This window comes from Quercus robur, chromosome 5, assembly GCF_932294415.1.
Source record: "Quercus robur chromosome 5, dhQueRobu3.1, whole genome shotgun sequence".
Lineage (NCBI taxonomy): Eukaryota > Viridiplantae > Streptophyta > Magnoliopsida > Fagales > Fagaceae > Quercus > Quercus robur.
Genome location: NC_065538.1, coordinates 45,048,342 through 45,064,458, shown reverse-complemented (window position 1 = coordinate 45,064,458; position 16,117 = coordinate 45,048,342). Strand labels below are relative to the sequence as shown.

General features: G+C 40.8%; 1 protein-coding gene across 1 annotated transcript; it reads left to right on the top strand.

The window, feature by feature from the left end:
* Window positions 1-6,997: 6,997 nt before the first annotated feature.
* LOC126728239 (uncharacterized) lies at window positions 6,998-9,163 on the top strand. The gene is made up of 4 exons (XM_050434099.1): window positions 6,998-7,175; window positions 7,865-8,035; window positions 8,118-8,590; window positions 8,666-9,163. The coding sequence occupies exons 1-4, from the start codon at window positions 6,998-7,000 to the stop codon at window positions 9,161-9,163; spliced, it is 1,320 nt and encodes a 439-aa protein (XP_050290056.1).
* The last annotated feature ends 6,954 nt before the right edge of the window (window positions 9,164-16,117 follow it).

Here is a 16,117-nt window from a genome sequence, read left to right as displayed (position 1 = left end):
AATTTGGACTCAAAAGAAAATAAATTCTAAGATACTTGGGACATCCTATAAAATTTTAGACTTAACCAAATTATCAAAATACCCTTAATTTGCAGAGATTGCAAAAATTATAGTTTTATCCTTGAATACAAAATTGACCAAATTTTATTAAATGCAAACCCAACTTTTACTTTTAGAATCACGTGACTCTTACTTCAATTGGATTTTATACGTAGATTCCATAAAATAAAATCTTGAATAGACAAATTTATGTAGTAGCAAATTAATTTGCCATGTCTGCATCATATACGTTCTTCTTATTGAAATTATTGAAGTGCTACCTATGGTAGGAGTAAATGTTAGGCTCGGTATATATCTAGGACCCATTTTAATTTGCTAATTGTGGTTCAGAAATATTGGAAGCTTGTAATGGTGGCCTCTTTTTTAGTGTTTCATGTAGTGCAGGTCATGCATGCATTATAACCTGCATTGCTTATATGAAAATTAATAAGACTATAGTCATGTTAGTGTTTCTTACCGTTAGTTACACTTATTGGCCTAAATTATCTTGTTGTACCATTGTGGGCGCAAGTGCCCGCAACGGGTGGTGTCATCCTCGCAATGGGTGAGTACGCCTTAACTTAAGGTGGACCATGGCGGAGAAATGGAGTCGCCGCCTAAATTAAGTCTAGAAACCATATATTAGTGCCATTCGTGGAAGAACTGATCTATTACCAAAGCATATGTCTGGAGTTTAGGCATGGGGGTGGGAAGGTGTTAGACATTCAACCCCACTTGACCCGTGGCTCGGTTTTCACTCATTGTGTTCCATGGTTTAATCATTCATCTATCATGGCATTAAACAAACATATCCACGGGTAGAAACACCATAAGGTAGAATCATACAAGCATATTATTGCATCTAAACATCAAAGACATGTCATTCAACAAAACATGTTTGTGTTCATCAAACGAAACAAGGCCATATTCAAATCAATGCATGTTCACGTGAATGCATGACTTACCTTGCTTACCTCACTGCATCACAGCACCTATGCATCAATGCATGTTCATAGTTAACAATCAAATCAAAACCCTACTAACATAAAAAAAACAAACAAACAAAGCAAAGCATGGAAGCAAAAACTTATAAGCATGGATACCAACTTAGGACAGAAGCATATTACATAAATAAAACAAGGAAACAGAAGTAACAAGGTTTGAATTAGGGTGGCTTCTAGGCATGAGTATGCGTGTGCATACATAGGGCCTATGTGCACAACCTAACTATATGCATACGCATACTTCGAGTATGCGTATGCATGCAATAAGCATGTGCGCGCATACATGCCCTAAACCCTAACCCAAAAAATAGGAACACTAAACAAGCAGAAGCTAAAACCTAACAACCTAGCATGCTTAAAACAGAAAAGAAAAATAAACCTAAACTAAACAGGCATGTCAAAGCACATATAAAGCAAATAAAACATATAAAACAAGAACTAAAACAAGAGGAAAACAAAGATGAAGCTAGAACCTTTACCTCCAAACAAAAAGTTCCTTAGCTTAATTTTGACCGTTCCTTTTAGTCAATTTAGTCACAACCAAACCAAAATCAGTTTGTAAACCTTTGAAACTCGAAGATCAAGACCTAAATATGTCTCAATCAAACAAAATTTGACTTGAGGATGTTTTGTGAAAAACTCGGCCTTTGATTCATTATTTTCTAGTGAATCTTATGTGTTTTACCACCAGCATTCATCTTTCTTTGAAAATATACCATATCAAGCTTTATATAGTCAAAAATAGGGGTTTGGGCCGGCTCCCAAACGATGTGAGTTTCATTCCAAACTAAGTTTTAATGCAGAAAACCTTTCCTTTCTAGTTTCTAGATGCACACACATGCCCATGTATGCATACGCATGCATGAAGCATGCGCATGTAGAGCTTAAGCATGCGTGCGCATACGCCTGTATGCGTACGCATGCCCTAAGGTTTCTATGGTCTTTATTTAAAAAAAGCAAAAGCTTAATTAGTCCAAAAAGAGTTATATTTTTTCAAAAACACTTCCTCAAGTCAATTTCTATTCGATTGGGCCTTAAACCAACCTTGGGCTTTAGAATTCCAACATCATTGGAGAACAGGGGCCCGAGTCGTAAGGGGTACAAAATCAAGGGAGTTAATCTCGTATCGTTATAATAAATATCAAAGTTTACCATAAAACATTACCTCAATTTAGAATAAATTATTTATAGTTTTAAACTTTAGCATCAACAAAAGGAAAAAAAGAAAAAACACATTATAAAAAACAAAAAGCTTAGTTGTTCATTGCATACTAAGAAAACAAATAATACTAATAACTTACCACTCTGCCCTTGCAAAAATTCAAAAATTACAAAACTTAAAAAAAAAAAAAAAAAAAAAAAAATCGGTACCAGCCGGTACACCTGAAATCGGCTAGTACGCCCGATATATAGCCGATACGTTTGGTATTTAAACCGGTACAAAACACTGGCGTTTTGATACTGGTACATGTACCGGCACGGTACTACGGCCGGTACCGGTATGGTACTACTGGCCGATATCAGTATGGCATCGACCACCTTGTACAAAATGCAATGTCTACAACCATGTGAAAGTATCTTTGAAAAATGGAGGTTATAGGTGAACTGGACTTGGTTTGGTTTTAGTGATCCTTGAGGATTGGACCATTGGTTAGTGGGTGCTCTACCTGCATGTTGATTTATTATTCCATTTCTACTATTCTTGCCATACCGGGGGTGGCTAGTGCTGCTCTCATTGATCTGCCAAATCTGATAAAATTGCTATCCCATTTTTAGAATAAAAAAATTAGTCCCATCAAGATTACTTGGAAAAGGCTGATAAAGCACAGAGTGAAAGACTTTCTTAAGGTTCATCTTCTACTAAATGATTTTTGAGAGTTTTCTATTGAACTAGGGTGGCTTCCAGCTAGCATTTTGACATTTTTTTTATTTAATTTTTTTTTTTAATTTTTATGTTATTAGTAATATAGATAAACTTCCCTTAAACACTTGAAAAGTGAACTTTTGTAAACTACCCATGTAATAAATTGTTAACATTAACTACCTAATCTTTTACCGAATTACCACACATCAATCAATCTCTCTCTCTCTCTCTCTCTCTCTCTCTCTCTCTCTCTCTCCATATTATTATCAAAATTGGAGATTAGATTTTAGCTTTCCTTCACCATACATCGCATAACCCAAGATAAAGTAATATTTTAACTTGCTATCAAGTTAGTTCCTATAATCAACTCACTTGTGGAAAATGTCTACATGGTAGACGGTATGCAACATTGACACACTTGAAGCTTATGTGACAAATAAAATAAAATAAAAAGTAGTATACATTAAGAAATGCCACATCAGCATTTAAATAAAATCCAAATAACAAGAAGAAATAAAAAAATAAATATTGTATTTTACTTTCTCTCACTTTCTAGCAACCAAACACAGCCAAAAAAAGAAAAAAAAAATCTCCTTTCTATTCTTTTTTTTTTCTCATAGTCTAGAACCAAAACTACCAAACAACACTATAACAACAAACAAATTGTCTATTTCTTTATCTTCACCTAACTTCTTTAGAAACAAACATAATCTTTGTACCAAATTCAACTTTCTCAGAAACCAAACAGCTGAAATAAATAAACCAAAACATACATAATTCCCAAATCAATAAACCAAACAGAAATGAAAATTAAAAAGTAAATTTAGAGCCCAGATTAGGGTTTCTTTTTGTGTTTCTAAGATAGAGGAGGAGAGAACTAACATATCCCTAAACCATGAGATGAAGGAGTGTCGATGATGTTGTCATCAATGAACGGAAATGAGAGTGAGAGAAAGGGAAAGATTAGAGACTTAGGTAGCTTTTATTCTAAGAGTGTGAGAGAAAATAATGATGGAGATTTTCTTTTTGTTTGTTACTATGTTTGCTGTTAAGAAAGTGAGGGAAAAGAGAATAGGATTTTTTTTTTTTTTTTAAATTTCTTATTCATTTGATTTATTTTTGTTTTTGGATTTATTTTTTTAATTTAAATGCTAATGTGGCATTTTTTTAATGTATATTAAAATAATTTTTATTATTATTTTATTAGTCATATAAGTTTCAAGTATGCCAGTGGCGCCCACCATTTGTCACATAAGTATTTTAAGCAAATGAGATTGACACTAGTGAATAGGGACCAACTTGACAACAAATAAAAAATAATGAAGTTCAAATTAATTACTAGAAAAAAGTAAGGACTAAATTGAAAGTGATCCCAAAATGTAGGGATTAAATTGTAATTTTTTCTTAAATCTCATATAAACTCTCAATTTGTACACCCTAAATACAAAAATGCAATTCCTCCAAAACGTAATTAATCATTTTACATCTACTAAGAAGACTGATTTTTTTTTTAAAGATTTTTTTTTTTTTGAGAAACAATTTTTTTTAAAGATTAAAATATAGAAACTGAAATAAATATTATTTAATTTATATTTAAATATAAACAAGAACTCATTCAAGATAGTGGCCTTTAAGTTTAAAATTGTACGGACCCATCATGAACCGACCAGCATAATCATTAACATTTTTGACAAAGGAAGCTCGTGTGCTAAAGCTTGGGCCAGTCAATATCCAATCTTTTTTTTTTTTTGAGAGAAAGTCAATACCCAATCTTATAATATAGCAGTGGTGATGTCTTAGGAATCTTCTTCTTCTAATTAGTTCAGGAAGGAAAAAAAAATGCTTTATCAATTATCCATAGATATCCATAGTGACCTCTGTAGGAAAGGATTCGTGACTAAGGAAGTTTTTTTGAAAGTATGAAACTGACTTGATAATTATATTGTTACTCATATAATTGACTATATAATTATATGAATAATGTAGTTTTAAGCCAAAAAAAACAGAAGAAGAAAAACATCTAGTAAATATAATTTCAGTTGCTTTTTTTGAGACCAACATTTGAAAATCTTTTTTTAAATGAAAACTAAAAATGGGATAGTTTAGGCCTTTGAGTACTTCTTATCGGCCCATTTTGTATAAATAATGGCTTATTAATTGTGGAGATTGATCCGTATAGGAAAGAAAAATGGGCTATAAAGCCCAATTCATACTTAAGGCTGGACCCATAAGTAAATAAGTGAAAGGCTCATGGCTTATTTGATCAAAGTAGAGTAATTAGGCTTCTCCGATAGCACATTTCTCTTAATAGAAATGTAGGCATAATACAAAGTTGTGTACTTAATTGCTAGGATTTTGGCATGGGCCTGCATATGCTTGGCCCATCATCTTATATGCTATGAGCCATAACTACTCAGCAGTTTCAATTTATTGTGAGCTAATTCAGAAACTTTATCATATATCTGTCATCTCAACTAATATTGGTAAGTTCCTTAAGCATTACTAGATTAAAAAAGAAAAGTTCCTTAAGTATTATAGTTTTGGTTTCAGATTTTGAGTGGAAGAAGGTAACACATTTGTGCCACACAAAACCGCTTCTAACAGTGAATGTGAAAATGTTGGGAATAAAGGTAAATTGTTTAACCGGAGTGAATAAACTAGATTGATAATATTCTTTTTAAACATCTTTACTACTTCCATGTAATAACAATTTCACTTACAAGAATTACTTGCCATGTGAAAGTTTTTAATTATTAACAACTTATAAATGAATCAAACATTAAAAAAAAAATGTTACAAATTTTTTTTACTTTACTTCTTAGCATTAAGTAAGTTTATTCATCATAAATATTCTTTATTTGAAATGGATTAATTTTATGATTCAGATTGACATTTTATAAGACAATATTTATTCAATTTAAAAAAATTAGACATTTATTGCACTAGAGTGCTGAGAACCTAATATATATATATATATATATATATATTTTTTTTTTTTTTTTTTTGCGTTAAATAGGGTAGAGCTATTTTAGAGAATCCTTTTGAGTTTAATAATACTTTGTGAACTCCATATATTGCAATAATAAATTAATTATACATCCTTTTTTATTATTTATTTTTAATTATACATCCTGATGAACTCTGGGATATCAGTGGACTGAAAATGCCGAGCCTTGATAAACTTGCGACTGAATCCTGAGAAAACAAGTAAAAACTCAGAGGAGACCGGTGGAAGCCGGCCAAGAACCCTCCGATGATGAAGTTAGTCTCTGACTGAAGGAATGTAAACTTAGTTTCTCAAGAACAGAATAGAATCCCTTACTCTTTCATTGGCGTGTGTTTATATAGTATACGGGAAGCGGTTACTTGCTTGGTAACCGCTCCTACAGTTGAGGAATCCAACAGGCTCGGAAATAACTGATTCAGAAGTTCGTATTTCGCAACGGTTGGGCTTGGCTGGTGTCGGTTTGTTCTTCCACTCGGCGGAGACAGTAATCCTCCCTTGTCCTTTATGGACGAAGAGATGCTGCCAAGCTCGTCCGTCCTTTACAGACGGACGAATGCTAAGAAGCCCGTCCGTCCTTGAGGACGGACGGATGATAGTAAGTTCGTCTGTCCGTCTGTGTTAAGCACAGACGGACGTGTAACTGATGAATAACTTCGTCTATCCTTTGGACGACGCATATGGACAGGAGACTAACTTAGCGAATTTTCGTTGCACATCAGTTGCCCCCTTGTTCATATGGGTCATCTAAAGAGACGAACAACCAGGCGTTGTACCTAGAAAGCCCATACGTCAAGATGCCACGTGTCACACTCTCATTGGTGACGAGTTTCGTCGTTCCAATTTTCGAGACGAATGCCACGTGTCACTCCCCTATTGGTTGTGTCATTTTGTATGCCCAGGTCAATTTCCTATAAATAGGGGAATTCCTGCGTTGCCCCTTGCATTTCTAAGATTTTCGTTCCTTGACATTCCTCGTCTAGAGCCTCATCTAGGATATTCCTCGCGTCCGTAGCCTCCATTCGTCTTAGAACCAGGTAATCCCTCTTCTCTCGTCTTTTAGGTTTTTTAATCTTCTTGAAGAAAATGTCGTCTAGCGACAGCCTAGAAAAAATCATAGACGAGTACCAATCCGTGTCTAGTACCAGTTCTAGTAGTAGTGATGGGGGAAACTCTACGGATGAGGAATATGTTTCCGGCGTCCCTGGGTTTCCCTTAGAGGCTATTCAACAAGAAATTAGGAAGGCCTCAGGGTCCCAGGCAGGTACCTCGTCCAGGGTTTCCTCGTCTGTCCCTCCAACTGTCCCTTTGGACGAGGAGGAGGTCACTGTATTTAGTTGCGCAGTAGACATACCTTCTAAAACAGACGAACAAAGGTTAGATAACCTGAGGGCATGGTACCAGATCCCAGACGAGCTTAACCCTAGGTTGCCCGTCCGTGGAGAATGGTGTTGTGATCCTCGTTTTGGGATAGGCGTCTATGAGGCTTATCTTCTGGGGGGTTTGAGATTCCCTTTAAACGCTTTCATTAGGGAGTTACTAGTTAGGTTAGGTTTGGGGATATGTCAGTTTAACCCAAACGCATGGAGATTAGTCATTTCTATGCAAGTCCTATGGAGAGAGGTGTTTAGGGGGGACCGTCCTCTTACGGTGGACGAGTTCCTCTACTGTTATAAACCCTCTGAAATTCATCAATCCCTTGGCTTTTACCAGTTTACTGCCAGGGGCAAAGATTGTAGAATGATTAGGTCCCTACCCTCGTCTGACAGAAAGTGGAAGACGGAGTTTTTCTTCGTCTCCGGGAATTGGGCTGGAAACCCTTCAGACGTTGGACAGGACACTTTTGGTCGTTATACTGGGGACCTAGGGAACCTTCGTCCTTAGGGTAAGTTTTTTTTTTTTTTTTTTTTAAGTTATTATTATTATTTTGCATCCTAACTCATTCCTTTACAGCTGTTGGGCGTCCTTCCCTTAGCAAGTTCCACCGTGATCGCGTCCACAGAGCACGTCTATACGCAGATAGGAGTTTCCACTTCCTAGTGACTCTTAAACGACTTGCTAAGTGGGGACTTGGTCCTGATCCTTCGGACGAAGCACTTGCGCACGAGATAACAGTAAGGAGAAGTAAGCCTCTAACTCAGGACGTCTTTTACCCTTTTTTTTTTTTAATGTTCGCTCTAAAAACTTTTTCTTTTTTGTGTTTTAGGAATGGCGACAATGAAGGGTAACAAGGGAAAAGAGGTAGCTGGCGAGGGGGATCGTCCTGAGGCTGGGGACGCTCGTCCTGACACTGTACCTCAGACTCGTCCGTCTGCTGGGGACAAAAGGAAGTCCCTACCAAAGAATTTGGACTTAGGGAGCCTCCCCAGCCGTCGTGACAAAAGAATGAAACAGTTGTCTAAGGTGGCCAAGCCTGTTTTGCCTCAGCCCAACCTCTCCGTCCAAACAATCGATGTGGACGTATCTCCACCTGTGGGGACAACCTCGTCCAAGACTCCTCCCAGGACGACTACGTCTGTCTCGTCTCAGCCCCCGCCGAGGGTATCTTCGAACATAATTGAAAACGAAGATTTGGCTTGGCAACGTTTTCAAGAAGCTGTGAAGGACGAGGACATACAGGCATGCTATGACATGTCTTTAAAAGATTTCGAACATTCTGGTGTTCATGATCTGTTCAAGGTAAATTTCCTTTCGTCTTGCCTTTATCATTTCACTGTCTTTTAGACGTCTTAACCAAGCATTTCTCTTTTGCAGGCCATGTCTAAGTTCATCGCAGCGTCCAGGCAAGCCACTGAGTTAGACAAGACGAGAATTTTGCTGGAGACGACCATAAAGACCGTGAGGGACGAGAGTAAGAAATGGGCTGGGATTGCTGCTGAGGCTAAGGAGAAAGAAGCGGAGCAGCAAAATTTGATCGCAGAGTTGAAGGCTGCCGTGGTGGAGAAAGATTCTCGTCTCGACCACCTTCAAGTGAAGAATGACGAGCTGAGTAGTTCCCTCTCCAAGGCCAAGGACGATGCCATTGCGGAGTTCAAAGCGTCCAAGGAATTTACAGACTTGCTGGACCGCAACTATGCAGCGGGTTTCGAAGATTTCAGGATGGACGCTGTTGAAAACTTCCCTGAGGTAGACTTCAACTCTATCAAACTTAATTTGAACGCTGCTACCAGCTCTCTTCTCCAAACCAGTTCTGAGGACGTCAACATTGAGGACGATGCCTCCACCCAGCCACCCAGTGCCCCTCCTGCTTAAGAACGAGTTTTTTTTTTTTTTTTTTGGATCTTCTGATGTAATTCAAGTACACTAAACTCGTCCAAAGTTTTTAGGACGAGGTATTGAAACTTCTTTTTTTTTACAAGGGTGTTTGGACGTTGTTTGTCCGCCCTTCAAACAGTTGGTGAATTTTATTTCTTTTATGTATGGACGAGATTTTCATTTTTATGCATGCATTTACACTTTACTCGTCCTTGTTCAGTGTGTTTAAACCATCTATTAAAATTTGTAGGGTTATTTCTCGTCCTTAGACTGAAATTTCTTTCATGTACCCCGACCGTCCATACTTTGGGACCTTGCTCGTCCATAGGCCTTACTATCTCGAGCCTGGATGCGCATTATGCCTCGTCCTTTGTCTAATTGTTTTAAGGCTTGGACGCACATTTTGTCTTGTACAGATGAGTGCCTAGTTAGGTTCTCCCTCGTCCTTTGTCAAAGACGAGGGTACCTCATCTTTGCTCTGCCCTCATGAACGAATATTTTGGGCTTATTTCAGGGTCTACCTCGTCCTTTGATTAGGATGGGGTGCCTTGATCTTGCTTTTCCTTTAGGAAAGCTTTAGACGTTACATCTCCGCGTCCAGAGAATTTATTCGTCTCATTGACAATTGCCAAAAAATATTTTGTTCTCAGCCACCCTGTAGGTTAGCTTTGAACGAGAATGCCATTGAAATCTGAAATTCACACAACATTTTGTACATTAAACAAATATCGTTTACAGATAAGGCACATACATGCTAATGCCTTTTATTTAGTAAGCATTCCATAACTTCGTCCATAATCATGATAAATAACCACAACACAAATAACAAAGTGACAGTATCAAACACAGCATAAAACATAAGTAGAATGTAAATAGGGTAGCAAGCTTCAAGCTCGTCCATAATGAACCTCATTTCGGCCCGCTTCTACTGGTAGTACCTCCCCAGGTGCTCCACGTTCCAAGGATGTTCTAGCTTTCTCCCGTCTAGGGCCTCCAGGTAATAGGATCCTTGTCTTTTGAAGTTGATGACTCTATAGGGTCCTTCCCAATTGGGGCCCAATTTCCCATGAGCTGAGTTCTTGGTTGCTAAAGAGACCTTCCTCAAGACAAGATCTCCTATGTTGAAACGTCTTGGTTTCACCCTTGCATCATATTGCCTAGCCATGAGGTTCTTGTACTTCGCTGCCCTGTGCTCTGCTTCTGTCCTTACTTCGTCTATAAGATCGAGGTTCAAGCGGAGTTGCTCCTCGTTATCCTTCTCCTCATATGACATCACCCTATGATTAGCCATGTGCACTTCCGCAGGTATAACTGCTTCACTTCCATAGGCTAGTTTAAAAGGGGTCTCCCCTGTAGGGGTCCTCACTGTCGTCCTGTATGCCCATAGGACACCAGGTAACTCATCTGGCCATACTCCCTTTGCCCCCTCAAGACGAGTCTTGATGATCTTCAGCAAGGATCAGTTTGTAACCTCAGCCTGACCGTTTGCCTATGGATGTGCGGGGGAGGAATAATGATTTTGGATTCCAAAGTGTAGACAGAAGTCCCTGAAAAGGGTGTTGTCAAACTGTCGCCTGTTATCGGAAACTAGTACCCTGGGTACTCCAAACCTGCACACTATATTCTTCCAGACGAAGTTCTTTACATTCTGCTGTGTAATGTGTGCCAATGGTTCTGCCTCCACCCACTTAGTGAAATAGTCAATCCCTACCACCAAGAATTTCATCTGTCTAATTCCAAGTGGAAATGGACCCAGGGTATCCAGGCCCCATTGAGCAAAGGGCCACGGGGCCATCATTGGGGTGAGGTACTCTGATGGTTGTCTGGGGACATTACTGAATCGTTGGCACTTGTCGCATGCCTTGACATAAGCTTTTGCATCCACTTGAACAGTTGGCCAATAGTACCCTGCACGGACGACTTTTTGGATAAGCGACCTGGCTCCTGAATGGTTTCCACAGGCTCCTTCATGAACTTCCCTCAGCACATAGTTCGCCTCTTCTGGGGCCAGACACCTAAGATAAGGTTGAGAAAAGCCCCTCCTATAGAGAACTTCGTCCATAAGGACGTACCTTGCTGCTTTTATCCTGAGTTTTTTAGCTTCGTCCCTTGCTTCCGGAAGTCTCCCGTCCCTCAGATACGAGACGATTGGGGTCATCCAATTTTCTTCATTCCCTATTTGCTGTACTTCCGGGAGATCTACACTCGGGACGTACTGAATTTCATCATACTCTTCGGTTGTTCCAGTTGCTGAGGCTTCCTTCGCTAAGGTGTCTGCTTCTGCATTCTCTTCCCTCGGGATTTGAATGAAGTTAGCTTTCTTGAATTTTTCCACAAGCTGTAATACCCTCTCCAAGTACTTTTTCATTCGTTCTTCTTTCGCCTCATATGTCCCATTTATTTGGCCCATTACCAGCGAAGAGTCTCCCAGGACGAGAACCGACTCCGCTTCTACAGACTTAGCCAATTCTAGCCCTTTAAGCAGAGCTTCATACTCCACCTCATTGTTAGTTGGTCGATATTGTAGACGGATTCTATGCTTCAACTTGTCTCCTTCAGGGGATTGCAAAACCACCCCTATTCCTCCCGCACGCTGTGTGGACGAGCCATCTACATGGACCACCCAATTTTTATCCTCCTGCACTTCATCGTTGCATCTTGGGGTGAACTCCGCAATAAAGTCTGCCAGGGCCTGAGCCTTAATAGCATGTCTTGGTTGGTATCGGATATCAAACTCGCTAAGTTCGACCGCCCATTGGATCAGACGTCCTGCGGCTTCCAACTTGTTCATAGCTTTCTTAAGTGGGTGATCTGTCATAACATTGATTACATGGGCTTGGAAGTAGTGTCTTAACTTCCTGAAAGCCGTGATGAGCGCGAAGGCCAGCTTTTCCATTGGCGAATATCGTCCTTCCGCCCCCCTCAATGCCCTACTGGTGTAATACACTGGCTTTTGCACTTTTGCTTCCTCTCTTATCAGCGCTGAGCTCACAGCATGCGGGGTCACTGCCAGGTACAAAAACAGTTGCTCTCCTACCACGGACGGACTTAGCAGCGGGGGCATGACAAGATACGTCTTCAAATCTTGGAAGGCTCTTTGGCACTCGTCCGTCCATTCGAAGGCTTTCTTTAGAACCTTGAAAAATGGCAAACACTTGTCAGTAGCTTTAGAGACAAACCTGTTGAGGGCGGCAACTTGCCCGGTGAGAGATTGTACTTCTTTAGTATTCTGCGGAGGCTTCATTTCTAGGATTGCCTTGATCTTTTCTGGGTTGGCCTCGATCCCCCTGTGTGAGACCATGAATCCAAGAAATTTTCCCGAAGCCACTCCGAAAGCACATTTACTGGGGTTCAACTTCATACTGTATCGCCTGAGTGTATTGAAGGTTTCTTGCAAGTCGTCTAAATGCTTACCCTCTTCCAGACTTTTCACTAACATATCATCCACATACACTTCGACATTTCGCCCAATCTGAGGACGGAACATGTGATTGACCAGTCGCTGATACGTTGCTCCAGCGTTCTTCAATCCGAAGGGCATTACTTCATAACAGAACAAGCCCTGACTAGTAACAAATGAGGTCTTCTCCTGGTCGACCACGTCCATCCGTATCTGGTTGTATCCTGAGAAAGCGTCCATAAAACTAAGCAGTTTATGGCCCGCGGTGGAGTCCACCAGCTGATCAATTCGTGGTAATGGATAGCTATCTTTGGGGCAAGCCTTATTCAGATCAGTAAAATCCACACACATCCTCCACTTGCCGTTCGCCTTTTTGACCATTACTACGTTGGCCAACCAATCCGGATAGTACACCTCTCGGATAAACTTTGCTGCCATCAATTTTTGAACCTCGTCTTTAATAGCATTTTCTCTCTCAGGAGCAAACACCCTTTTCTTTTGTCGTATTGGCTTCGAGGATGGACATACGTTCAGACGATGGGTGATGACATTAGGATCTATTCCAGGCATATCCTCATGACTCCAAGCGAACACATCTACGTTCTTCCTCAAAAACTGAACAAGGTTTTCTTTAACTCCTCTTTCTAGATCTACCCCCACCCTGGTACATCTCTCAGGGTTCCTTTCGTCTAAGGGAACATCTTCCAGCACTTCAATAGGTTCTACCACGACCCTTTTCTCCTCAATAGTCATTGTCTGCACTTGCTCGTCCGTGGCCAACATAGCCAAGTAACACTCTCTCGCTGCCAGTTGATCTCCTTGCACTTGTCCTACTCCATAGTCTGTTGGGAACTTGACTGATAGGTGGTAGGTGGACGTAACTGCTTTCCAACTATTCAAAGTTGGCCTCCCAATTATGGCATTATAAGAGGACGAACAGTCTACTACCAGGAAACTCACGTCCTTGGTGACTTGTTGTGGATATGCCCCTACTACCACTGGTAATGTAACAGTACCCACGGGCTGCACCATCATCCCACCAAAACCTACTAACGGAGAATTCACCGTACGAAGACGGTCTTGTCCTAACTTCATCTGCTGAAAAGCTGGAAGATACAGGATATCTGCCGAACTTCCATTATCAACGAGTACCCTTCTGGTTGTGTAGTCAGCGATGAGCAAGGTTATGACTATAGCATCGTCATGAGGATGGTGGATTCTTTCAGCTTCTTCTTCGGTGAATGTGATTGCCTGTTCGTCCATATCTCTAGGTGGTCGTCCAGAGAGTTGGACGCTCTGCACCACCTTCAGGTATGTTTTCCTGGACCTGGACGACTGAACTGTTGAGCTCCCTCCGACGATAACCCTGATTTCTCCAAGAGGTGGCCGTGACGACTCTTCAGCTTTTCCTTTAAGTTTGTCGTCCTTGTGGTCTCGTCCTAGGAAACTTCTTAGCTTTCCCTGCCTTATAAGATTCTCAATCTGCTGCTTTAGATCAAAACATTCGTCCGTATCATGCCCATGGTCTCTATGGAAGCGACAATACTTGTTTCTATTGCGCTTATTCGGATCTCCCTTCATTTTTTCTGGCCACTTCAAGGATGGATCATCCTTGATTTGCATTAGGACTTGATCAAGTGGCATGTTCAATGGCGTATACTGCTGACTTCGTGCTGAGGGGCCTGCCTTCCTGTCACGATCCTTTTTGTCTTCCGTTCGTCCTTTCTTGAGACGAGGACCCTGCTCTGAGTGACGAGTGGAGTTAGCATCCATTTTCTCAATTCTCTTCCTCTTCTTGGCTATGATAGCATCCTCCGCATTCATAAAATTCTGGGCTGAGTGGACGAGTTCGGCCATGGTCTGAGGCTCTTGCTCATATAGCTTGTGGATGAACAAATCAGAGTGAACCCCATTGTGGAAAGCCGCCAGGAGCAGCTTGTCGTCCATCTCGTCCACTGCTAAAGCTTCCCTGTTGAACCGCGTAATGAACGACCGCAAACTTTCATTCTCCCCTTGTTCTATGGTCAGCAAACTAGACGAGGAACGCTTGTGCCTCTGTCCTCCGATGAAGTTGTTGACAAACAACTTACTTAATTCTTCGAAGGACGTTACCGTGCTGGGAGGTATTTTGCTAAACCACACTCGTGCGGGTCCTTTAAGGGTAGTAGGGAAAGTTCTGCACATTATTTCATCTGGAACCCCTTGAAGATGCATAGTAGTTTTGAAGGTGGCAATGTGGTCAAATGGATCTCGCGTCCCATCGTACGAATCTAAGGAAGGCATCTTGAACTTCGGTGGCAAAGGGTGAGCATTGATAGGAGGCACAAACGGGGAGTCAGTCCTGTGAACCAAGTCCTCTACGGGGTTGGTCCTCTTCATATTTTCCTTCATCTCATCCATAGTTCTTCTCATTTGGTCCATCTCCCTTTCCAAGTGAGGCACCCTTCTTGAAGGGGTACCCCTTGACTGGCTCTCAAACTCAGCATTCCTCTCATCTTGGCTCTGGACTTGTCTTCCAACGTTCTCATCCCGATGCTGCCTCCTCATGTTAAGTTCTCGAACCAACTCCTGGTTCTGGCGGGTCAATTCTGCCATAGTAGCAGCCATGGATTGCACGTGTTGGACAGAAGGCGGTTGTACGGTAGGCACCGATTGACGGTCGCCTCTACTTTCTTGAAGGCCTGGGCTGGTAGCCCTTGACCTTGTCCGGACCATTTCAGCCCTTATGTCCAAGAAAGAAATCGCAGAATCCAACAATGGAAATCAAACGTTATTCTTTCCCACAGACGGCGCCAACTGATGAACTCTGGGATATCAGTGGACTGAAAATGCCGGGCCTTGATAAACTTGCGACTGAATCTTGAGAAAACAAGTAAAAACTCAGAGGAGACCGGTGGAAGCCGGCCAAGAACCCTCCGATGATGAAGTTAGTCTCTGACTGAAGGAATGTAAACTTAGTTTCTCAAGAACAGAATAGAATCCCTTACTCTTTCATTGGCGTGTGTTTATATAGTATACGGGAAGCGGTTACTTGCTTGGTAACCGCTCCTACAGTTGAGGAATCCAACAGGCTCGGAAATAACTGATTCAGAAGTTCGTATTTCGCAACGGTTGGGCTTGGCTGGTGTCGATTTGTTCTTCCACTCGGCGGAAACAGTAATCCTCCCTTGTCCTTTATGGACGAAGAGATGCTGCCAAGCTCGTCCGTCCTTTACAGACGGACGAATGCTAAGAAGCCCGTCCGTCCTTGAGGACGGACGGATGATAGTAAGTTCGTCTGTCCGTCTGTGTTGAGCACAGACGGACGTGTAACTGATGAATAACTTCGTCTATCCTTTGGACGACGCATATGGACAGGAGACTAACTTAGCGAATTTTCGTTGCACATCACATCCAAATGAGAGAAAAAGAGGAAAAGGGTCGGCTGGTTGGTGGGTCTGGTTTTTTAATTTTTTAAAAACATTAAAAAGAAATTATTTAATGAAATATTTTCATTACTTACCAAAAATAATCTTTAAATGTTGAGAGGAAATTTTAAGAGAGAAATTTTT